This window comes from Plecotus auritus (genome assembly GCF_963455305.1).
Source record: "Plecotus auritus genome assembly, chromosome: 9".
Lineage (NCBI taxonomy): Eukaryota > Metazoa > Chordata > Mammalia > Chiroptera > Vespertilionidae > Plecotus > Plecotus auritus.
Genome location: NC_137783.1, coordinates 47,933,981 through 47,958,959, shown reverse-complemented (window position 1 = coordinate 47,958,959; position 24,979 = coordinate 47,933,981). Strand labels below are relative to the sequence as shown.

Genomic DNA, 24,979 nt, shown 5'->3' with positions numbered 1-24,979 from the left:
GAAAAAGAAAGTCAATAGTTCCAGTGTGGGAAAAGAAAACAGTAAGCCACACTAGCCTTAATGCAGTAACCAACTTCTTAGAAAGCCAACCGAGGAACAGATGTACCGGACAAAAAATATACACTATAATGAGATATAATAAATAATTATGGAGTAGGCAGCTCCAAACTCTTTCCACAGAAACATAAAACAAAACAAAACAAAACAACCATCAAGCAGACCACGTATGTATTATGGAAACCCAGAAGGAAAAGAGAAAAAGGAGCAGAAAAATGTATTTGAAGATAACATGGCCAATAACTTCCCAAATTTCATGAAATACATGAATCTACACATCCAAGCAGCTGAATGAACTCCAAGGAAAATAAACTCAAAGAGATCCATAGCAACTCTTGACCAAAGCATCAAAAGACAAAGAATCTTAAAAACAGAAAGACAGAAGTGACTTGTCCTATATAAAAGTCCCTCAGTGAGATTTAAGGCTGGTTTCTCAGTAGAACCATGGAGGTCAGCAGGCAGTGAAATGACATACTTATAGTGCTAAAAAGAAAAGAACTGTCAGCCATGAATTCTATACCTGGCAAAACTTTATGAATTAGAGAATAATTATAAATCTGTTAACGGGCATACAATAAAGATGTAATCCTATATAATAAAAGGCTTATATGCAAATTGTCCCCTCGGGAGTTCCACCAGGAGACCAATCACTCACTATGGTGTGCACTGACCACCAGGGGGGCGGCGCAGAGCATGGCGGGTGACCAGCAGCGGTGGCAGGGTGTTGAGGGAGTGAGGGAAGGAGGAGGCAGGAGGCCAGGAGGCGGGGAACCTGATCGGCTCTGATCACTGGCCAGGCCTAGGGACCCTATCTGTGGTCAAATTTCATGCACCAGGACTCTAGTATTTAAATAGATACTTTGCCATGCACTGATTTGTGCCCTTCCAAAAGTCACGTTGAAATACTAACACCCAGAATTTCAGAATGCAACTGTATTTATAGAGAGGGCCTCTAAAGAAGTAACTAAGTTAAAATAAGGCCCTTTTGGTGGGTTCTAATCTAGTAAGACTGGTATGCTTATCTATACTAACAAAAGGGTAATATGCTAATTAGACCGGACGTCTTCTGAAAGTCCTTCTGGACAAAGCCACGGTGGTGGGGGTCAAGGCAGAGGCAGTTAGGGGCAATCAGGAAGGCAGGCAGAGGCAGTTGGAGGCAATCAGGCAGGCAGGCAGAGGTGGTTAGGGGTGATCAGGCAGGCAGGCAGAGTGGTTAGGGGTGATCAGGCAGGCAGGTAGAGTGGTTAGGGGTGATTAGGCAGGTAGAGTGGTTAGGGGTGATTAGGCAGGCAGAGTGGTTAGGGGCGATCAGGCAGGCAGGCAGGCAGGCAGGCAGGTGAGCGGTTAGGAGCCAGCGATCCTGGATTGTGAGAGAGATGTCCGATATGTCCGACTGCGGGTTGGACATCCCCCAAGGGGTCCCGGATTGGAGAGGGTGCAGGCCGGGCTGAGGGGACCCCCTCCCATGTACGAATTTCGTGCACCAGGCCTCTAGTTAATAGATAAGTACACACAGAGCAACACCAGGGGTCTGCACAGGAAAAAACAATGTGAAGAAGTAGCAAGGGGAGAGGACTTAGAAAAGAACCAAAGCTGCTGACACCATGATCTTGGGCTTCTAGCCTCCAGAACTGTAAGAAAACAAATTCCTCTGGCTTAAGGAATTTGTCTGTGGTACTATTGTGACAGCCCAATCAAACGAACACATACTTATTTGAAATTATATATTACTAGAGGCCCGCTGCACGAATTTGTGCATGGGTGGGGTCCCTTGGCCTGGCTGGTGATTGGGGATGATCGGGGCTGTCTCACCCAGTCCCGATCAGGGCCTATAGGGGCCAGCCAGGGGGAGGGACGTGGAAGCTCCTGCATTGAGCGTCTGCCCCCTGGTGGTCAGTGCATCGTCATAGCGACTGGTCGTAACTGTCGCTTAGGCTTTTATATATATATAGATTCTGTATTATTTATTTTCTGTTACATAAATGCTATTATTTGAACAAAACAATAGAAATAGTTGATAGTAATTATTAATAATGAAAAGTAGGACTAATTAAATAAATAAGTATGAGAAAATTTAACCATTATTATTAATGTTTCTTTTGTTACAATACATACAGCAACTTATTTGAACTTTTCTTAACTCTTTACTGGATATTTAAATTTTATAGGCCATATGTGCATTCTTATCTTAACATTATAAATGTAAGATTTTTGAAAAGAAGAGTATGTACAATTGGATTAAACACATATTACCAATGTTTAGTAAAAAATAACATTTTTCTTTTCGTCCCTTGAAATAATATAATATTTTTAGTCTTTGTGTTTCTTTTCCAATACTATTTCTCTGAACTATTACCATTAGGACTAGACCCATTAGGACATCCTTCTTTTATGTGTGGTAAAACAATATAGTTAAATGTACATTTCACTTTTACTTACAGCTCTGCTCTTATCAAGTCTACATTCTTGCTGTTACTCCAAATGTGATGACATCAAGCTAAGTATTGTTCCAACCAAAGCATTTAAGCATAGACTACTTAGGATTTTACTTACTAGCAACAGCTGGTATCCTATCTAATAAAGAGGGAATATGCTCCGTCACAAAGATGGCTGCACCCACAGCTGAGGCCAAGTTCCCATAAGGAACCTTAACAAGCAATCAGCAGGGACCTGAGGCTACACCCTCACCCTCCCCTGCCCCCGTGGGGCTTAACAGGGGACTTCAGGCCGCACCCCCCACTCAGCAGGGCTTGACAGGGGACCTCAGGCTGAACCCCCTGCCCTGGCATCAGGCTGGGGGACCTCAGGCTGCGCCCCCCGCCCCGGCGCCAGGCCAGGGGACCTGAGGCTGCGCCCCCCTGCCTGGCTGGGCTTGACAGGGGACCTCAGGCCATGCTCCCCGTCCTGGTGCCGGGCCAGGGGACCTGAGGCTACACCCCCTGCCAGGCAGGGCTTGACAAGGGTGGGACTGGGCGGGTCTGGATCTAGCCCAATGGGGGGGTGGGGAGGGACGGGTCTGGGTCTCACACGATTTTGAGGTGCATGTGGGTTGGCGGGGACTTGACTCTGGGTCCCATAGTGCGCCCCAGACTCGGACAGGAGGAAGGTTTTCATATACATTTTACTAATTTTCTTTCATCTCTGACACTTCTATTATAGAGAAAGGGCAAGTAGCAATATTAAAGTATTTCCTCTAAGTAATCCCTTTTTAATGTGCACGAATTTCGTGCACTGGGCCACTAGTTTAGATCTATAAGAATTAGTTTCTAGCTCTACAAAATAACCACCTAACTTGAATCTAAATGCTTGTTTTGGTATCCAATTTTTTATCAATCATGTTTATAGATTTTGTTTATAGATTTCATTATATATGCTATCCGTCTCTAAAATAAACATCATTTCAAAACACTCCAAAGCACCTTAGTAATTTCAAATTGTGCTGTCAAAATTGGATTCCAAATAAGTTACAATTTTAGTAAAGAAATTGAGGAAGTCTTATTTAACTTGCCTGCCTTTTTGTGATGACCTTTCCCCCCACTTAAGTTATAAAGCAATCATACTACACACAAAAATGAGTCATTTGTTTGTTGTATGTATGTCATCAAGACTTTAGAAGAAATGGCATACAAATTTGTTTGTAATCTTTTTCTCCATATTCATCTTTTATATATTACTGAATGAGACAAAGACATTCTTCTTGTCTCACATTTAAAAAATATTTTACTGCCAACATCTTATCTAAGTCCAGCAACAACTATAGCCATCGTTTAGGCACATGCCCAAGAAGGCTATCTCCCTCCATATCTTTAAAGTAAAAAATCACATTAAGTACATCTATACATTTTGGTAAAATTGAAACGTGACCAAAACGTTCACTAGGAAAGCATCAATATCACAGGTAAGCAGATCACACCCCCTTTCCCCACTGTGGTATACAAGGTGTGCAGGATATTTAGCAGATAATAGCTTTTTATTTCATTAAGAAGTTTACACTGAATGGAATTTGCCAAAATTTAAATTTGTACTGTGTCAAATATGCAGATGAAAAAAGTCTAGAATTATATTTGGATGTGATACCTACATTATTTTATTTTATGTTGCCTGTGGTTTCATTCAAATCTTAAAGAACACAATTTAACAAAACAAAATATCTACAAGCTAATGGGAACAGTTTCTTGCTGACATGATTTGCCACATAACTTAATAAAACAAGTATGATTGTTGGTAAGATCTGAAAGAATTGGCTCTGCATTGTAAAAAGTGTTGACCTTTACTTTCCATATTACTTTCAGTTCATATTTCATAAAGATGATGACTTTTTCAAATAATGTTCCCTTTCAATGTCTCTGCATATTTTTTCATAGCTACCATGTAAGTTATTGTTAAACTACTGAACAAGGAGAAACCTATCCTGGTGTGGTATGGGGGAATTACCTGGAAGCACTGTTAGCCTCCATGTACATAAGCAAGCAAGCTATCCTAGAGGTCACAGAACAGAAAGGGCCTACCAACCAAATTAAGATACGAAATCACAGATTTATCAACTTAAAAGATAGCAAGAAGCGAAAGAAAGAGCTGGGTAAATTAATACTTTAGGGTGCAATCAAGTACTATAAGGACCATGCTACCTGAATGTTCAAATGTCCTGCCTCTTCTCCAGCTCATCAACTTTTCCTGATAATGATGGTGTGGTTACGAAAATAGGGTCACAATATGAGGAAGGGGGCACATAACTAGTGCTTAGGAACAAAGAAGTGTACTCACTTGCTTTCTGGGAGAGATTCAAAAGCAAGGATGTTAAAGCTTGGGAAATAGCAAGCTGAATAGTCATAGTTTTAATTTCCTTTCCTGGGTACAGGGCATGTGGGGCCAGAATTAGAACATACTGTCGCTAATGAGTGATCTATTTGAAGGTGATATAACTGTCAGTCCAGTGGTACATGATCATGATATGGTCTTTCCATTCTGTTCTATCTATGAATAATAATCCTGTTTGTTACAACACAGTTTTTCTTTATGTTATTTTTAGCAGTCTTAAAGGTTACAAACTTACTTGCTATTAATATTTAACACATCTTGTCAAGTTTGCCTGTTTCCCAAACTAGCTGCTTATTTATTATCTAAACTTATAATAGCCTGTGAGTTTTGCCTAATTCTTATAAGCTACCCATTTACTATCTATGAATTTCATCCATTCTGTTTGTTTTTATCTTTCTATAAGAATTTAGTATTTTCAAAATACATATTACAGAAAACACATATTACACATTGTATATAGCAACAAAATTTGTAGAATTAAATGATATATGAAAACTTGAATGATGACTGGATTCTTATCTTCTTATGGATCTTATTCTATTTTAGATATACAGTTCACAGACACTCAACTAGTATACTTCTATTGCACTAATATTTTTGTCCAATATTTGCTTCTTCAATAATCTAGAGTAATAGAGAAAATGGAAAGCTGTAATCCAGTTGTTTTCTGGGGTGAAGGATAATTCAAATAATTAAGAAAAGAAGGCAATGACCTCAAAACATCCAATCAAACATACTAACATTAACAAAACCCAGCACCATCCCTAATGGGCTGTCCCTGTCAGCTCCTTTGTATTGTATTTGCCTAGACTTTTTAGACAGCTTTAAGCCAATTTCAATGTCCTCATTCATTCACCACATTAGATACAACCAAGACTATTTTAGGATTGTTACCTCTAAGGCTCTAAATACTTTTTTCAGACTTTACTCAAAATTTAGACAGGACAGCTTAGGTTACCAGTTATTACCTAACACAATCACTAAAACATAGCAGATGTTCAATGTACGATGCACAATCTGCTTTACGTACAATGGAATCAGTTCTTCCTATTAATGACTGCCAATGAAAATCTGAGAAATTCTCCTTCTAAAAGAATATTTTTCAAACTGTGTGGTTATCCTAGTCATAAATTAGAATTTGGCAATTATGAAGTTGGCTCATCAATCAGATGGAAAGGAAAAGTACTCTCAAAATATTAGAAGGACTGAAAAGCTAAACAAGATGTTCAATTGAGGGCTAGATTGAAATAAATATTTTTAAGTGGATGACATCCAAACCTGGTGGTTGTACTGTCCATGAATGGGTAAATGTAGTTTTGTTAAAGTAAAGAAAACTCAAAAAAAAAAAAAAAGGGTGTGTGTGTGTGTGTGTGTGTGTGTGTGTGTGTGTGTGTGTGTCGGGGGGGGGGGGGCGGTGACCTTCAACATTAGTGGTTTCCAAACTTCTTTTAAAAAGTAGTGTAATTTTTTTTAACATTCATTATCTCATTAATCCTTACAACATCCATCTGAGGTAAGCTTTTAACCCCATATTTATATATGAAAGGCCCCAAAAAGTTGACTAAATTGATCAGCCAGTAAAGTGGACAAAGATTGAACTTAAACCCAGTTCTAATGGACTCTCATGATCCCAAGATCAAGCCCATACTCTCGTTATGTTGCCTCGCTGATTGCTGAATAAGCAAATGAAATCTATAAATGCATCAGGCTGATATCATTCCCCGCTGAAGCATTTCTAGAATCTATTTTTTATTTTTTATTGTGCTAAAACAGACATAACACAAAATTTACCTTTTTAATCATGTTTAATTATACAAGTACAGTGGCATTAACTATAATCACATTGTTTACAACCAGCACTACTATCCATTTCTAGAACTCTTTTCATCTTGTAAAACTGAAACTCTACCCATTAGGCAGTAACTCTGCATTTCCCCTTCCTGCCACCCCCTGGTAACCACCATTCTACTTTCCAGCTCTATGAATTTGACTACTCTAAGTACTTCATGACTAGCTTATTTCACTTAGCATTAATGCCTTCAAGATTCTTACAGGTCTGTAGTATGTCAGAATTTTTTTCCTTTCTAAGGCTGAATAATATTCCATTGTGTCTACATATACACATACATATATGGGTATATGTACACATACACACACGCATTTTGTTTATTCATTCATCCAATGAAGGACACCTCGGGTGATTGTGAATAATGCTTCTTTTAATTCTTTTGAGTATGGAACCTGTCTTAGTCTGCTCAGGCTGCCATAACAAAATATCATAACCTGGATCACTTAAAGCAATAGAAGATTTATTTCTAACAGTTCTGGAGGTTGAGAAATCCAAGATCAAGGTGTAGTTGGTTCAGATCCTAGTGAGAACACTCTATCCTCATGTGGCAGAGAGGAAGGGAGGAAAAAGGGGAGAGGGAGAGACACAAAGAGAGAGCAAGCTTTGTGGTGTCTCTTCTTATAAGGGGACTGTCATGATCTTGTTTAGCCATAATAACCTCTCAAAGGCCCCATCTCCAAATACCATCATATTGGATGTTAGGGCTTCAATATGTGGACACAAACATTCAGTCCATAACATACTCAAAAGTGGAATCACTGGATCAGACAGTAATTCTATTTGTAATTGTCTGAGAAATGCCCACACTGTTTTCCATAGTGGCTACACAATTTTACACTCCCACAAACAGTATACAGGTCCCCAATTTCTCTACATCCTTGCCAACACTTGGTATTTTATGTTTATGTGATAGAAACGATCCTAATGGGTAGGTGGTGGGCAGTAAAACTTTTAAAAGCTAATATACAAAACAGAAAAAAAGGAGAACTGCTCTGCCTTTAAAGCCAAAAAATCTAGAACAAATCTAACATTACCCTTGCCTCCTTATGACAATCTCTGAAAGGTTCCACAAAAACTTTTGGAAAAAAAAATCTTAGGAAACAGACTGATAAACCAGTCTTATAGTGGGGAGTGGGGTTCAAGTTGGGTAGAGAAACACTGCTATTCAGAGTATCTCTGTTTTCCTAGTTCAAATGTAAAACTTCCTAAAATCTAGGACATGAGATAAAAATCCTACTGAGAAAATGAGAATTTGAATTATTGTGATTCAACTAGGAATAGAACATCACATTGGAGGTGTACCTAGGAAGATACACAGTTTTGCCTTCAAGTTTCCAGAAACTGAATAAATCACATATATATCATGTGACTACTGATATATTTTTATTCTGGTTCTTATAAATTTGTTTGTTTGTCTTCTAGGGATAAAGAGGGTTGCTCCTACAACATTATATTATACTTAAGAGTTTATAATTCTCTCTCCCCACCCCAATACCCCCTTTTCCCAAATACATTTTCACTACAATAAAAGCTTCAACAGTGTGGGCCAAGTAGATTATTAGCTTTTGCATCACCAACATCTAATAGACTACCGGGCACACAGTAGAAATTTAATAAGTGACAAGGAATAAAGGGAGAAAAAGGAAAAACAAAAAGGAACATTTCTTGTACATATTGGCTGAGCTGATCTGAACTGAATTGCTCTCCCTATGATATGAAAGAAAGACTGCTAGTCTGGCAATTAGGTCAACTACAAAAATATCACTAATAAAGTAAAAATATTGGATGAGCCACTCAAAACTTTGAATTCCATTTATTTCCTTGCTAAAGATAGGAATAAATAAAGTATTACTAGAGTACATTGTTACAATGAACATAAAGTATTATAAAAGTTGTAAAATAATAACAGTTGGACAATGATTATTTTATTAATGAGAACAATATCAGCCAGAAATCCAATGAGGTCATGATATTAATTATGTAAGTAATAAACTTTGGAAAGATAGAGATTGATGAAAATGCTCAAAGAAGGAGAGAATTTATTAGTGAACAGCTAACAGTCTCCCAGATCCAGAAAGAGAAACAACTGAAGAGGTAGTAGAATGTGTTTTGATAGACTGAGGCTTTAAAAAAGGTATCTGTTATGGACAGAATTGAGTCCCCACCCTGAAATTCATATGTTGAAGCCCTATGGAGATAGGGCCTTTCAGGCAATAATTAAGTTAAATGAGGCCCTAGGGGTAGGGCCCTTATCCAATAGGACTGGTGTCTACATAAGAGGAAGAAACACAAAAGATGTCTGTTTCCATGTGGGCACAGAATAAAGGTCATGTAAAAACACAGTAAGAAGGCAGCCATCTACAAGGCAGGAAAGAGACCTCTCCAAAAACTAGCCCTGATGGAACTTTGATCTTGGATTTAAACCTCTAGAACTATAAGAATATAAATTTCTCCTTTATGCCATCCAGTCCATGGTATTTCATTACGGCAGCCTGAGCGAACTAATACATTATCCTTTTTCTGTTAACCTGAGCTAAGTAGAAATGTCCTTTCTAAGCACTATATGAAGTGCAGAAGCCATAAAGTTTAATTATATTAAAAAAACTAAACACTTCGGCACAGTAAAAGCCACTAGAAGAGTTAAAGTACAAATAATACTTTCAATTTATAGGATAAAAAGATATCAAATGAGGAATTTCTACAAACCAGTAACATGAACATTTAAAAAATAATAGTCAAAGAATTTGACAGTTAAGAAAAAGTGTAAATAAACAATAAACACATTAAAGATGTGCAAACTTACCAATAACCAAAGAAATACCAATTAAAGTAACTTTTGTTGATTAGATGGAAAATGACTGCTAAAATCCTAATTCAGAACTAACAGAACTATTCTATAGCAACAAAATATAGATTGGAACAATTATGCAATGACCAAAAGTCTAGAATAATTTTGAATCCATTTCTTTAAAACTTTAAAAAGAACCAACCTGGGCCACTTTAATTGAATTCTGGGTAGAACCACCAGCATGATATTCGACTTTGAATTTTTTTACAAGTTCATTAAACCTGAAAGAAAACCACAGTAGAAGTAAGTTAGCATATGTCAGTTGTCACAATGCAAATTTCTGATTAGAAGCGCATTAAATTGCAATTATTGGAATTTTTTAATTATATAATTATGATGCATAAATAAAAATATTGTATAAAAAACTTTGCTACTACCCAAACTGAAGAAATTTATTATATAAAGTACAACTATAAGAATTTAAAATATATAGGCTTTTCATTATTAAACTAAAGTTAGAAATAAAAATTCATAATGATAAGCAATGCATATTTTCCTGCATTAAGTGTTGCTCTCTAAAACCCTTATAAATGTATATTCTAATAAGTTTGAAAAGTTTTAGATATCATTAGGACTAAGGATTTATAATTTAAAGAATCAGGAAACTACATTGGATTGTATGATTATAGGCAAGTTGCTTGGTGACAATTTCTGTATTTGACGAATAAAGGCACAGAGAGAGATGATTTAAGCTTTGATACCTCATTATTTTGGAATCTGAAAAAAGCTAACTTCTCTTCAGGAAAATACATACATAGTCAATATATATGTAACTCTTCATACAAGATGATCCATGTACACCCCTCTTATTACACACCCTCAGCCAGGGGACTTTGGACACTGATTAGAATAAGGGTCACATTAAATGGCATTTACTAAAGTGGATCACAAGTTATTATGACCTACTACATGTCTCTAGGATGTGAGCAGAATATTCAAGAAGATTTCAGTCTTGAAAATATTTTCTAAACTTAAAGTATAGTAGGTCCTGCTATTCAAGTGAAACATTTTACAGAACTTTAAAATATATGTATATAAAAAAAGATAAATTCATAGATGGTTAGGTTTGGGGTAGAGAAAATGGAGTTATAGCCAGTCCCATATTCCAGTTGCCTTGGGATTCCATCTGTAAAACCTGAGATGCCAATGAACACAATTAGCAAACCTGCTCAGAACTTTCACAGCAATATTTATCTACCACTAACAGTACTAATGTAATAACAGTAGAAAAGCAAAGTACATGGGACACAGATACATATAGGTGGATGATTTGGGTAATCACAGGAAGTTCTCCTCTAATTACTTTATTAACTAGGTAACAGCTAAGAGTAACATTAGAGATTGGAGGAGAAAGGGGGAGAATGGACAAAGTAAACAGAGAGTGATCAATTTCTAGGTTCATTTGAGGTCCTTCCACTTTGAAAAGCTAATTCCTCCGAAGGTTTTGGATCACATTTGTAGTGGGTTGAATGGTGGTCTCCAAAAAGATATGTATCCCCAGAACCTGTGGATGTAACCTCATTTAGAAAAAGAGTCTTTACAGATATAATTAGGAATCTTGAGATAAGATCCTCCCTCTCTTACCTTGGGTGGGCCCTAAATCCAATGACAAATCTTCTTATAACAGACAGAAGAGAAGACACAGAGGAGAAGGGCAAGTGAAGACGGAGACAGAGATAGAGTGATGTGGTCCTAAATGTAAGCCAACACCCATCAAAGGCTAGAAGAGGCAAGAAAGGATTCTCCACTGGGGGGACCAGCTCCTCTGCTGAAACAGGTCAGTAGCTCACTGATTGGGATGTAATCTGCATTCAAAATGTGGTGCTATTAGTGAGAAGGAATCTATTGTTAAACCCCACTGATTATTTCTCCTCTCAGAGGGAAAAAAAATCCTCCTGAATGGCATATTCTCCCATTTCTTACAGGAAATTCAGCTCCATTATAATCTTACTAGAGGCCAGGTGCACAAAATTTGTGCACTGGGGGGGGGGGGGGGGGGGGCGGGGTCCACTCAACCCAGCCTGGACCCTCTCCAATCTGGGACATCCCTCTCACAATCCGGGACCGCTGGCACCTAACTGCTCACCTGCCTGCCTGCCAGATCGCCTCTAACTGCCCCCCACTGCCAGCCTGATCACCCCTAACCACCTCTGCCTGCCAGCCTGGTCACCCCTAACTACCCCCCTGGTCACCCCACACAGCCTGCTGGTCAGTCATTTGGTCGTCCATCGCAACCCCCCTGCCGGCCTGGTCACCCCATGCAGCCTGCTGTTTGATTGTTACTGTGAGGGCATCGTGACCAATTTGCATATTGCCTTTTATTAGTATAGATGGTAACACTGCATAAATGCAGTCCACCGCTGACCAAACGTCACCATGCAGTGTGTGTGTGTGTGTGTGTGTGTGTGTGTGTGTGTGTGTATGTATATATATATATATTATATATATATAAAAGTCTAAGCTACTGGTCGACTGGCTGGCTGGTAGCTATGATGCACACCGACCACCAGGGGGCAGACACTCAACGCAGGAACAGAAACCACAGGCATGGAAACATGGAACAGACTGATGAATCTCAGAGGGAAAGGGGGACGGGGGGAAGAGATTAACCAAAGATCTTGTATGCATACTAGAGGCCTGGTGCACAGATTCGTGCACCGGTGGGGTCCCTCAGCCTGGCCTGTGGGGATCAGGCCAAAACCGGCTCCCCGACAGCCCCAAGGGGTCCCGAATTGCGAGAGGGTGCAGGCCAGGCAGAGGGACCCCACCAGTACACGAATCCATGCACTGGGCCTCCAGTGTATTTATAAAGTGAACGCCTATGTAACCACCACCGATAGATAGACCATTCTTTACTTTGACTCTGAATCTGTATGTCTATCACTGCACAAACTCCATTTTGTCTTATTATTGCTTTAAGTCTTAATAAAAGGAGAAGTGCCTTCACCTTGCTCTTCATGAGTGCTATGACTATTTTGGGTTCTTTTGCATCTCCACACAAACTAAACATCAATTTCTAAAAAAATTTTGTACAGGATTGCATTAGTTACACACACATACACACACACAGAAGTGGTATCTTTCCAATACTGAATTGTCCAATCCATGATCACAGTATATTTAATTAGGTATTTTATATCTCAAATAAGTTTTGTACTCTTGCCATAAATCCTGTATATCTTTTATTACTAGAGTTACTGCTACATACTTCCTATGTTTTAATACTATTGTTTTAATACTGTGTAAACATAATTTTTATTTATTGCTGGTATTTAGAAATATAATTATTTATATCAAAATTTTATTTAGCCAAGTTCATAACACCTCTAATTAATTCTAATGTTTTATCTCTTTTTACAGTGTAGACATAATTATTATTTGTGGATAATGACTATTTTTCTCCCCTCTTCTTGCCTTAGTGCAGAGATAAGGACCTGCAATCTTAATTGCATAGAGAAAAAAAATAGTGACCTGATAAATCCTGATGAATGGCCTGGTAGGTCCATTTCCCCAAACTGAAAGTTTTCAAAGAGAAGTGTTTAATTTTCAGTATGATTAATTTTCTCTGTGTTAGTATTGCTTTAACTAAAGACTTTAATTTTTTAAATGTCATAGACCTGTATCTACTATTGATAGGTATTTTCCATATATTTCAATTTAGAAATCTTAAGTTATGAAAATATTTACACAATGCAATGCAACAAAATTACAATATACATATGTATATTGCAAACAAAATTACCTAGTATACACGTGTACCAAAAAGAACCAGGAAGATTACAACCAAGGTGTTAACAGTGGTTAGCTCCAAATTAGAAGCAATTATGAATCTTATATAAATGTATTGATTGTCTCTGTAATAAGCACATAAACTGTTTTGTAATAAAAACATTTTTAAGTATACTTCATTTTATAATGAAAGAACACAGCAACTTTCCATACAATTATTTAAAAAGAACAATATATATAGAACAAAGTCAAACAAAAAACACAAAGCAGAAAAGTAAGTGATTCTGAATGAAACAGGCAAGGAAAGTTTAACATCTGGAACTGGAATTTGACAGATAGGGAGGAAAAATTATTCAGGAGGGTAAATAAAAAAGACATGACATATTCATAGTAACAGGTTAAACAGACTAAAATGTGGGTCAAAATAAAAGTAGTAAAAACTGACAAAGAAAAGGTAGGTTATTCTCTCTGCCAGGCTAATAAATTTAGACATTATTCAGTAGACAACTAGTAATTATTAAAATCTGTTTACTACTAGTGTGAAAGGCAGCTGGTTTGTTTTTAAATGATGATAGCACTATTTGGAGGACACGGTGGAATAAAGAAAGGAAATATGTCAATTCACTATTGTAAACCTGAAATTAATATAACAAACATAATATTGTAGACCAACTATACTTATATAAAAAATTAAAAATAATAAAAAAGAGGTAGATCACCTGACTAGAATAGTTCATACCAAAGATCAGATACTGAGCTAACAGCTGGAGAAAACTGATCAAGCTAAGGAGTCATTTCTGATGTTAAAGACATAGCATGTGATAAATAGCTGCAAATGAAAGATATGGCAAAGGAATGACAATTCTGAGGTTTATAGTTCGGATGACTAGTTGGATGGTGTTTGAAAAGGAGATACAGGATAGAAGAAAAATCATATGCAACAAAGAAAAATCCTAAATGGTTGAATGACAAACCAAAAACATTTCCAGCCCTATCTGGTTTGGCTCAGTGGATAGAGCATTGGCCTGCGGATTGAAGGGTCCTGGGTTCGATTCCAATCAAGGGCACATGCCCGGATTGCAGGCTCGATTCCTATGCAGGAGGTAGCCAATCCATGGTTCTCTGTTATCATAGATGTTTCTCTCTCTCCCTTTCTAAAATTAAAAAATATATATTTTTTTTAAAAAAAATTTCCGCTTAGGGAATTTATTGCAATGAGGCAAGATTTGTTCCCTTTAATTTCCTACAATTCAATCATGTGCTTATTTCAATTTATAGTGAAAGCATTTTTATTAAGGGTAACTTTTAAATAAAAGTGAATATCACTGGGGTTTAATTCAGAATTTCTTGTGGACTAATCTTATGGGAAAAAAAGCAAAAAACAATATACTGTATACTTCTAAAGAAGTTTTAATATTTATTCTGATAGTGTATAGGGGAATTTAAATTCTAAGTAATGCTTTCCACTCTCATATCACATATTACTAAATACCTAACAACAATTTAGAATTCCTGACAATTAATATGATGGCTATCTATCTATCTGTATCTATATTTATGCTTTGTTTTTTATAAGAAAAGTGAAATACAGGGAAGTGAAGAAGGTTTCAAACACTAATGTGGTAGGCAAAACAGTGACTAAATACTAGTCTTTGATCCTGGTTTAGTATTAAATCTCTGGAAACACAGTAACCTCCTCAGAGTGGTACTGTGCACAAGAAAAGGTATCAGATCAAATGATCAAATATAGAAATTTTTAACTGAATTTATTGGAGTGACGTTGGTTAATAAAATTATACAGGTTTCAGGTACACAATTCTACAATACATCATCTGTATACTGTATTGTGTTTACAACCCCAAATCAAGTGTCTCTCCATCACCATTTATTCCCCCCTTGAAAATGAAACCATTTTTATTAAGGATAACTTTTAAATAAAAGTGTCACTGGAGTTTAATTCAGAATTTCTTGGCATTCAATTTCCTTGAATTGCTTCAAAAAGGAAGAAAATGCCTAATAATAAATTTAACCAAGAATGTAAAAGACCTGCACTCAGAAAATTATAAGACACTGAAGAAAAAAATCAAAGAAGATACAATAAAGTGAAAGCATATACCAATTTCACAGGTAGAAAAAATTGAAATCATTAAAATGTTCATGCTATCCAAAGCAACCTATAGATTCAATGCAATCTCTATCAAGATAACAATGGCATATTTCACAGAATTATTAAGAGTAAATATTTTAAAAATTTATATGGAACCACAAAAGATCATGAATAGCAACAGCAATCTTGAGAAATAAGAACAAAGTTGGAGGAATTATGCTACCTGATATCAAGGCCATAGTAATCAAAACAGCATGGTACTGGCATAAAAACAGACACAGAAGAGGGAATAAATGGTGGTGAAAGCAGAATTTACTGGAGGGGGTAAACACACAATACAATATACAGATGATAATTTTATTAACCAGTCACCCCAATAAATACAATAAATTTTAAAAAATATATAGATCAATGGAACAGAATAGAGAGCCCAGAAATAAATCCATGCCTTTATGGTCAATATTTGACAATGGAGGCAAAAACACACAAGGGGGTAAAGACAGTCTATTCAATAAATGGTGCTGGGAAAACTGGATAGATAACAGACCACCTTCTTACTACACAAAAACTCAAAATAGATTAAAGACTTAAATGTTAGACTCAAAACTATAAAAACCCTAGAAGAGAACACAGGCACTAAAATCGTGGACATTTCTCATAGGAAAAGTTTTACTGGTTGATGAGAGGGAGGCAGGCAGGCAGGCAGGCAGGGAGGGGGGGGGGGAGAGAGAGAGAGAGAGAGAGAGAGAGAGAGAGAGAGAGAGAGAGAGAGAGAGAGAGAGAGAGAGAGAGAAAGAAACATCAATTTGTTGTGCCACTTATTTATGCATTCATTGGTTGCTTCTTGTATGTGCCCTGATTGGAGATCAAACCCACAACCTTGGCGTATCAGGACAATACTCTATCCAACTGAGCTACCTGACCAGGGTTATTTTTTCTGTTATATAGCTTCAGGCAAAAAAAATATAAAATAAATATACAAATGGACTACATTAAACTAAAAAGTTTTGCACAGGAAAGGAAACCATAAACAAAATCAAAGGACAACCCACTGAATGGGAGAATAAATTCACCGATATATCTGATAAGGGCTTAATATCCAAAAGTTATAAAGAAGTTATATAACTCAACACCAAAAAAAAACCCTCCCAAATAATCCCAAAAAAAATGTGCAATGGATAGACACTTCTCCAAAGAGGACATACAGATGGCGAATAGACATATGAAAAAACTGCTCAGTGTCACTAGTCATCAGAGATATGCAAATTAAAACCACAATGAGATATCACCCCACATCTATCAGAATGGCTATCATTAAATCAACAAACAACAAGTATTGACGAGGACGGGGAGAAAAGGGAACTCTTGTGCACTGTTGGTGGGAATGCAGATTGGTGCAGCCACTGTGGAAAGCAGTATAGAGTTTACCTCAAGAAATTAAAAATAGAACTGTCTTATGATCCAGTGATTCTGCTTCTGGGAGTTTACCCAAACAAACACTAATTTGAAAGAACATATGTGTCCCTATGCTCATTGCAGCATTATTTACAATAGCCATGATTTGGAAGCAGCTCAAGTGTCCATCAGTAGAGAAGTGGATAAAAAAGCTGTGGTACATTTGCATAATGGGATACTACTGAGTGGTAAAAAAGAAAGAAATCTTGCCCTTTGCAACTGCACGGATGGATCTGGAGAGCATTATGCTAAGTGAAATAAGCCAGTCAGAGAAAGACAAGTACCATATGATTTCACTCATATGTGGAATCTAATGAACAAAATGAACTAACAAGCAAAATAGAGACAGACTCATAGATAGCAAGCAGGCTGACAGATGTCCAGGGTGGGGGTGGGGGGAATTCAGGGCAGAGGTTGAAGGGTTGAGTAAAAAAATTTAAAAATGAGAGGAAAAAACTCATGGACACAGACAAGTGTGGTAATTGCCTGAGGGAGGGACATGGGGGGAAGTAGAAGAAGGAATAGGGGAGATAAATGGTGATGGAAGGAGACCTGACTTGTGGTGAACACACAATACAGTGTACAGATGTTGTGTTATGGAATTGTGCACCTGAAACCTGTATAATATTGTTAACCAGTGTCACCCAATAAATTCAATAAAAAGAAAAAAACAGTATTTGTTAGAAGATGCTAATATAACCATGTATAGTTACCATACTTTAGAAAAATAATCACAGGACTCTTAATTCCACTGACTGAGATCCACACATAAGGATCTGAATGAAAAAGTAAGTCTTACTCCCATAATCTGGGGCCAAGTATGGTTTACTTTAATTTGTAAGATTTAAAGGTTTTAAAATCTAGAGCATTTTTAATTCCTATCTTCATTTGGTTTTTGGTTAAATAATTTATTCCAAAATACCTTTTTAAACCTTACGTGAATTACCCATAAATCAGCAAGACAAATGGCAAAGTTATATAAATGTGAAAAACTGACAAGTCTGACATCCTATGATATACAGTCTGAATAGTCATAGTGATTCTAGCGATTAAGGATACTAAAGCACTGTTCATAATTTCTGACTTAAACATAATTGATCAACTATTTTTAAAATAGACTTATTGTTATAGAAATACTTTTTACTATAATTATTAACTTTGAGAAGGTTATACTATCCAGAATATTATCGAGAACTCTCAAAATAAAAAATTGGGCAAAATTAATAGTAACAAAGAAAAGATACAGATGACAAATAAGCATAGATTTTTAACATCATTACTAATTAGGGAAATCCAAATTAAAACCATAAGGACATATATCCATTAGAATGACTTAAAAAACTGACAATACTAAGTGCTGAAAAGGATGCTCATAAAATAAAAATAAAAAATGGTACAGCCTCTTTAGAAAATAATTTGGCAATTTCTTTAAAAATTAAACCTGTAGTTATCAGACAACTCAGGCACATGACAGGTTATAAAAGCCTTATTTATAATCACCAAACACTTCAAACAACCTACATATTCCTCAATTAGTAAATGGATAAACAAATTGTAGTACATTCATACAAGGAATACTATTAAGCAATGAAAAGAAACAACCAATACATTCAAGAACATGACTGAATCACAGAAATATTAGGTTATGTTAAAGAACGCCAGACATAAAAGGGCTGCATAAAATATGATCCCACTCATTTGACATTCTGGGTAAGGTAACCTATAGGGATAGAAATCAGAGTAGTGATTGCCAGCAGCTGAGGGTAGAGAAGAAACTGACTATAAAGAAATGTGGCCCTAACCGGTTTGGCTCAGTGGATAGAGCATCAGCCTGCAGACTCAAGGGTCCCAGGTTCGATTCTGGTCAAGGGCATGTACCTTGATTGCGGGCACATCCCCAGTAGGGGGTGTGCAGGAGGCAGCTGATTGATGTTTCTCTCTCATTGATGTTTCTAACTCTATCCCTCTCCTTTCCTTTCTGTAAAAAATCAATAAAATATATATATTTAAAAAGAAATGTGAGCCCTAACTGGTTTGGCTCAATGGATAGAGCGTCGGCCTGCAGACTGAAGGGTCCCAGGTTAGATTCTGGTCAAGGGCATGTATCTTGGTGGCGGGCACATCTCCAGTAGGGGGTGTGCAGGAGGCAGCTGATTGATGTTTCTCTCTCATCGATGTTTCTAACTCTCTATCCCTCTCCCTTCCTCTCTGCAAAAAATCAATAAAATATATTAAAAAAAAAGAAATGTGAATTTGAGGGGCAATGGAAATATTCTATTTTGGTGTTGGTTACACAAACTGTATACACTTGTGCAAACTCAAAATTTTACACATAAAAAATAAATTTCACTTCACATAGGTTATACCTCAATATATCTAATTTATTAAATACATACACACACACACACACACACACACACACACACACACACTATCTAGGTAACCAATTAAGGAAATTCCAAAAAACTACCTCTCCCTCTCCACATTTATGTATATACATATGTACATCTCTACCTACACAGAAAGACATAAATATGGACACACAGAGACATACATAAACCACATTTGAAACTAAAAATAATCCTAAAGATAAAAACAATTATCCCAATTTTCTAAGACACAAATTTTGAATTTTAGTGACTCATTTTTAAACTTTGGATTTTGAAATTAGTTTCAAAGTATGTAAAGGCTGCAAGAATAAGAGAACACCTGTACATTTTTGCCAAGATTCACCAATTTTTGCAGGTTTTTCCTTTCTCTGTAGATACATAAATATTTAGTTATTTCAAATCATTTTGGGATATGTTGCATATATAACACACTTTTATTTGTAATACTTCCGTGAAAATTTTCTCAGAAGATAAAGTTTATGTCTATGAAATCATTTGATTTGGGGGTTACTACTGATATGTCCAATTAATCCAACACAATCCAAAGCTATTGTCTTACGTCATTTCTTGTCACCTCCTTTTCCATTTATGTATCTCTCTTCTAGTGAGATTCCTTGCTCTTAAGTACAGGACAAAGCTCAGGGCTCCTACTGGACAAGCTCCTTACAGGGCAAAAAACAGGGCTAACTAGAATAGACTGGGGACAACATATTGAAAAGAGGGCTTGCCTGATCCTGCTCTATGTCCAAAACACAAGTCTGAGACCTGTGCGTTAGACTTTTTCTTTTCAGGAGTGATTGTGTCTGATCTTGAACTACACTCTCCATATCTCCCTTCTTTTTCACAGTCTCTTAAGCCTTCCATTCACCTTTACTCTCCTAAGGTACAGACATACAGAAGCAGTAAGAGTTCTATTGGAATATGATATTTCTTCCTCTACTTATAAGAAATTTGAATTCTTAGTATATTCTGTCTCCTAGCAATTTAAATGGTACAGGTTATATGTGATTATATTTGTGTCCCTTGTTTCAAGAATGTTGAGGAAATTCATATTTGAATTTCCAAGCCCAGTTTAAGTGAATTTAGATGAGTTTCTCTTTAGCAAGTGGCAGACTTGGTACATATTAAAAAAGATCCAGCCAATAATTAAGAAAATGTTAAAAACATATACAATAAATATAAGAACATTTAGAATAAAAACCTATGGCCTGAAGCTAAACAAATTACTTTTTAATAAAAGAGAGTTGTTGATTAATCATTTTTAAGATGCATTCAGAAGATGCATTCTAAAAAGCAGAAAGATAAGAAAAATATAATAAAAAAAGGAAAAGGGAGAGAGAAAATTAAAGAACAGAAATAGCTCTTTAAAGTATAATGGTAATTTTTCTAGTTATCTGATATTAAGTAAATACTAGTTGAAATGAGAAAGATTTTATTATTATACTCTGGAACCTAGCACCAATAATTCTTATATCAAAAAGTCCTTATAAATAAGATGTAAGAAAAATTATGAACAGGAAAATGTATGCAAAACCACCCTCTACAATTTCTAGTTTATTCTTAGGGCAATTGCTTCCCACTTTCACATTAACTAAAAATCTTTCTTATTCCAGTCTTGGGGAGAAAATTAGAGTTCAGCATATATCAGTAGATAAAGAATATCTCACATTGCGCTAACATCACCACAGCACAGAAACAAACATCAACAATTTTGAACATTTCATAAAGGAAGATATATGAGGGATAAGACATAAGTAAAATTTTTAGAGTAAAACTAAAAAAAAAAAAATTAACTCCCTTAAGAACGCATTCATAACTGCCAAGTCGTGTTTTTGATGAAGTTCTTTCCTGAACTTATCTAAACAAATAATAAATGAAAAAACATCAGTTAATTCTAAACAGGTTATACTTATTAAGACCAAATGCTAATATAATAACACGGGGGTGCGATGGGGCATCCATAGGCAAATTGTAAGATTCAAAGCTTTGAAATCTTTTACCACAAATGTTTAGTGAAGTTAAAAAAAAAAATTCACTTAAATGTCAGTTTGATAAAAGCCAAAAGAACATTTCCCACATGTGTTTACATTTAAGCATATTTTTAAAAGATGGAAAAAGTAACAGTCATTCAAAACTGAGGTTAAGCTATTAGTTCATAAGGGTTGTAATTTAAAGGTATTTCTCCAACCTCTAACTTCATTTTCTTTGATAAGAAAGCAGTTTTAAGCATGTGTTCCTTAGATAACTCCTTATTCAATTCTAAAATGACTAAAAGGTTTAAGTATTCCCATTTATAGCTCTGAAGATGAACGAAGTTTTTGCACGAGACAAAAAATACTGTTGACAAGCACTTTGTATATAAGTATCTATATATATATATAAAAGCCTAAGCGACCATTATGACAGAACGACCAGTCACTATGATGCACACTGACCACCAGGGGGCAGATGCTCAACGCAGGAGTTGCCCAGGTGGTCAGTGCACTCCCACAGCCAACTTCCCATGGCCGGCCAACCTCCTGCAGCCCCTCTCCCCACATGCCCCCTCCCCATAGGCCTCAATCGCTGGCCAGGCCAAAGAACCCAACTCATCACGAATTTGTGCACTGGGCCTCTAGTAGATTATTAAAATAAAATGAATTATACCTAAACTCAGATGCATGATATGTGCATTAGGTTTCTACCCATAATAAAAACACACAACAAACTTTTATTAAACCAACTTACAATTTTCATTAAATAAAAAAATTGTTTACATATATATTTAAACATACAAAAAAAAGCCATATGTAAGGAGAAGAGAAATATTGCAGGACAGGGCTTTTCAAAAAGAGCTATGTAGTCTTCTGGTAAACCTAACGTGCCATCTGTATGTCCACAGTCAGTTCCAAAACTTAAGTTATACCTCCTTCCTTCTATATTGGTTTGATTTCATCTGTTATTTCTATCACAGAATACATGGTTTGTAATGGAGCCTTAGTTTCTCTGATCACAGAAAAATTCTAGAAACATATGCTAACAGATATGCAGAAAATATATTCAAGCAACAATTATTTTTCCTCTACCAAACTTAAAAAAAAAAATCACTATCGGACACATTCAAACTTTTAAATATCTTCTCAAAACGTAACATATGGAATTTCTGATCCTGAGTAGCATATAGAGGGACACAGCCAGAATTCCTGCTGACAAGAACTAGAAAAGTCATATACATTATAATCATTAAAGGTACGAAGGAGCTGTGGAAGCAACAAGGACCAAATGAATACATTCCCAGGGAGGTGAGAACTGTTCAGAGGGAAGGCCAGAACTGCAACTGTTTGTTTGACCTGTCCAAATTTATAGTCAGTAACATGGGGTTAGAGAGACAAAATTTGACATATCGGGGATTGCAGACATTTGAAATATGGTTTGCCCAATAAACACATTTGCTCAATTCTGAAAGTGGATAGAAAGCTAAGAAGGCTAACCAAAATCACCTGAAATGCAGAAAGTTCTCCCAGTCAGGCAGTGCTTATTACAAAGAAAGACCAGGAGAAAAGGAACTAAAAACATAACAGGCAAGCAATGAAAGCCCTAGGAGAAGTGGAGATTGAAAATGAAAGATACATGGACACTTTACCCTTAGGCACTGAGAAAGGACATATATCTATACTGATTACATCTAGAAGCTGAAAATTCAGATTTTGGTCTTAGCAGAATACTAGAATGGGGGTGGAGACCAAGGTTAAAAAAAAAAAAGTAGGGATTTCAGCCATTACAAAGTACTAAATTGATAAAATTGGAAACTGAGGGCCTATGCTAACAAAAGGTCAGTCTCCCACTTGAGATATTTGCCAAATTTTGAAGGTGGACAGGGCAGGAGGATAAAGAACTAAGCTGTAAACTCTTGGGGAAGTACTGGTGCCCTTGTTTTGGTGGACTGTTTCAGAGCTGATGAGACCAAGACATGATGATCTCAATTAAAAGTCCTAGAGGGTCAAGTTCTAGAAACGAACAGTAGGAAGTCTATCAAAACTGAAAATCAAATTTGACCTACCTTAATCCTTGATTACTTGCCTCATAAAGAAAAGAGTGAACACTCCAGTAGAAGATAAAATCTGAAGAATCTACAGTTCTTCAATAGTGTCTGGCAAGCAAAACAACTAATAGTGATGCAGAGGCAAAATAATTAGACAAAAAGGGGGGGGGACAAAAGAAATTGTTTCAGAAATGATTCAGACATTGGAAATAAAGGGATCTCAAAATAATTATAATTAATATTTTTAAGGAAACAAAGGAAAAGATGCATCAACTAGATAAAAGAATGAAGAATTTCAACAGAGTTGAAATTATAATAAAAAGAATAAAATAAATATCTAGAATGGAATAATTTGAGTTTAAGAATTCACTGAATAAGTTTAAATTTAGACTATTCTCTCTGTATCTTCCCACTACTTAGCCAGACATGGGCTCAGTCATGGAAATCTGTGGCAGAACTGGGAAAATAAAGTGCCATTTCTCTGGCTAGAGGACCAAAAAGGAGAACTCTGGGAATCACAAAGTACTAGGACTCTTGAAATATCTGGAAAAAAAAAAAAAAAAAGAATCAGCAAAGAAATAGAAGATACGGAGAAGACCAAATAAAAATAGAATGAATGAAATTTTAAAACTCACTAGATAGGCTCAGTAGAAAAATGGAGAAGACAGAATTAAGACTCAGTATACCTGAAGACGGATCAATAAAAATGTTTTAGTATGAACATCACAGGCAAAACTGATTTTCAAAAAATGAACAAAGACTTAGACATCTATGGAATAATTATAGAAGATCTAACATTTATGACACATCATAGTACCAGAAGAAAAGAAAATGAAGTGCAAAAAAATTTTTGAAGAAATTATGTTTTCATACCTCCCAAATTTGCTTAAACAGACTTCTACAGGCTTAAGAAGATCAGAAACCCCTAATAAAATAAGCCCAAAGAAATCCATGCCCAGACCCATGAGAAGAAACCAAAGAGTGGAAGTGGGTGGAATATCAACATGTAAGAGGAAAAGGTTCTAGCAGAAAGAAAGGAAAACAAACACCCACCTACAAAAAAAGGAGAACCAGGAGAAAAATGAGACTTCAGGAAGGACGGAAGGAATATCCAGCATTGCCAAATTCCTTACTAAGGACACATAAGACAAATTTGATATTAATATGATCAAAATATGATTTCATATTATAAGCCATCAGAGTAGAAAGCATTTCTTAATGGTGTCAAGACAGACCTGACTAATTTCATGTTCATCGAATTGTTTGGTCTGATATGGGACAAGTAATTTAAATTATTTGAGATTAGGTTTTCTGAGTTTTTGTTTCCTAAGGTATTCTTAGTTTTTCTCAAATATCTTTAAAAAAATTTGACATCGGTTGGTATTTTGCCTATGTCCCAGATACCTACTGAACACTAGGTAAAAAACGAATGCAAAAGAACTCAAAAAAATAAGAACATAGAATATAGTTATTAGAAACTTAGCTATAAGACATAAATTTTAGATTAACACTTAGATATGATGTTACATGGTAAAAAACAAAAACAAAATCAAATTGTTTCTTAACAACTGAGATCAGATGAGGTGCTCCTAAATCCTTCCCTTACAATAGGCTCAAGATAAGGAAAAAGGATGTGTGCTTGCACTTTTGTGTGTGTGTGTGTGTAGTGCACTATTTCACTTTCACTTAATAACTGATCTTTCAC

At 36.1% G+C, this 24,979-nt stretch overlaps 1 protein-coding gene across 3 annotated transcripts in view; it reads right to left on the bottom strand.

Moving 5' to 3' along the window:
- ADK (adenosine kinase) overlaps positions 1-24,979 on the bottom strand; it is a 539,444-nt gene that overhangs the window by 350,114 nt on the left and 164,351 nt on the right. For all 3 annotated transcript variants that reach the window (XM_080687589.1, XM_080687591.1, XM_080687590.1), the window contains exon 4: positions 9,715-9,793. In XM_080687589.1, the coding sequence (XP_080543715.1) occupies positions 9,715-9,793 (79 nt within the window). The remainder of the gene's footprint in view (positions 1-9,714; positions 9,794-24,979) is intronic.